Raw genomic sequence first — 1,446 nt, 5'->3', positions numbered from 1 at the left:
GTGTCCTACACCCGGCACGGAGGTTGAGCATCTCCAAAACCAAGCACGATTTCGCCTCTGTGCTCCTCTCTGCAGAGGTCTTTGCTCGTGTCTCTCGCGACCTACCTGGTCCTTCCCCATCAGCGCAGGACAAGGACTGACTCCCGTCTTGGCCCCACCTGCCAACGACCCAGCGCCACCTCCCACCCCGTGGGATTTCCCACCCATACCCACCTCTTTAAGACTGATGTTTGCCGTGTAGACCACGTTCGTCCCGTCCCTCTTGAAGTGCGAGTGAGGCTTGTCCTTGAGGATGAAGACGATGTCAGCAGGGATGTTGTCTGGGGTGGCATCCCCTTCTTTGGGGAATGTGATTTTGGTTCCCTCCTTCCAACCCCGTTTGATGACGATGTTTAGGATCTTGTCCTCAGTCCGCATGGTCCGGCCATCAGCATTGAGCCTTCTGCGGGTGATCTTCATCCTCTTGGTGGAGCCGTGGTAGATCTCTTCCAGGGACACCTTGAGCTCATGGATGACGGGTGGGTCTTGGACCTTCCTCCGCGTATGCAGGGACTCTTGGTGCCGCCGGTGAACCCCGTTAATGCCGTTGAAGCCAAACCGGCCAAAGGCACTGAAAGGGTCATCATCGTCATCAATATCCATGTCTTCCTGGTCAAAGCCATTGAACACCCGGGAGCGGCTGCTAGCGAAGAAGATGTCGAAAGGGTTGGAGCCTCCAAAGAAGGACGCGAAGGTGGCATGGGGGTCTCCGTGGAAGGTGTAGTGGAAAGTGTTCCCTGAGCCACCTGAAGAGCCACCTCCAGTTTTGAGACCTGGAAGAGAAGGGGGAAGACGAGACATGAACGCTGACCGCCGGTGGACGCCGTGCTGGGACCGCACCTTCCAGGTGGGAGCGCAGTCTCTGCTGGCTCCAGGCAGCCCCCCCAGCATCTCCCGGGGGTGCAGGTCACCCCCACCAGCCCAGCCACCTGCAGAGAGCATGGACCAGGAAGGCACCACCTCAACCCATGACACACAGTCCTGCCCATACACCCAGCAAGCTCCACCTCAAAAGCTCTTCAGGTTTTGTCCCCGCTACCCCTACTGAAGTGCTTCTTTGGTTCTCTCCACCCAGCTCACGGCCTTTCCATTTAAATCATTTCCCGACCAGCCCATCTCCACGTTTCCCCATGGGCAGGCTGCCTTCTGCCCCAACAGCCCCGTCTCTCGGGCTGCACCGGCGGCCATGGTCCAGGAGCATCACGCCCAGCGGGTGAGAACAGGCTTGGAGCTCAGCGAGCGACCGTGACTCCGGGTGGCAGAGCAGGTGGGGGTCAGCAGACCTCCAGGTCGGCACACAGCTCCCCGCATACACACTGTACAAAACGCCAGGTAAGCTCAAGATCTGGATCTTTTGGCAACCATTCCCATGGGAAACTCCCCTGCCAGGTCCCAGGCTGAGCCTGA

The 1,446-nt window shown here is 58.9% G+C and overlaps 1 protein-coding gene across 5 annotated transcripts in view; it reads right to left on the bottom strand.

Moving 5' to 3' along the window:
• DNAJB5 (DnaJ (Hsp40) homolog, subfamily B, member 5) overlaps positions 1–1,446 on the bottom strand; it is a 3,894-nt gene that overhangs the window by 617 nt on the left and 1,831 nt on the right. For all 5 annotated transcript variants that reach the window (XM_009330415.1, XM_009330411.1, XM_009330414.1 and 2 more), the window contains exon 2: positions 214–812. In XM_009330415.1, the coding sequence (XP_009328690.1) occupies positions 214–812 (599 nt within the window). The remainder of the gene's footprint in view (positions 1–213; positions 813–1,446) is intronic.

The sequence above is a fragment of the Pygoscelis adeliae genome, unplaced genomic scaffold (genome assembly GCF_000699105.1).
Source record: "Pygoscelis adeliae isolate BGI_AS28 unplaced genomic scaffold, ASM69910v1 Scaffold628, whole genome shotgun sequence".
NCBI classification, from domain to species: Eukaryota; Metazoa; Chordata; class Aves; order Sphenisciformes; family Spheniscidae; genus Pygoscelis; species Pygoscelis adeliae.
This window is presented reverse-complemented; position numbering and strand designations above follow the sequence as displayed.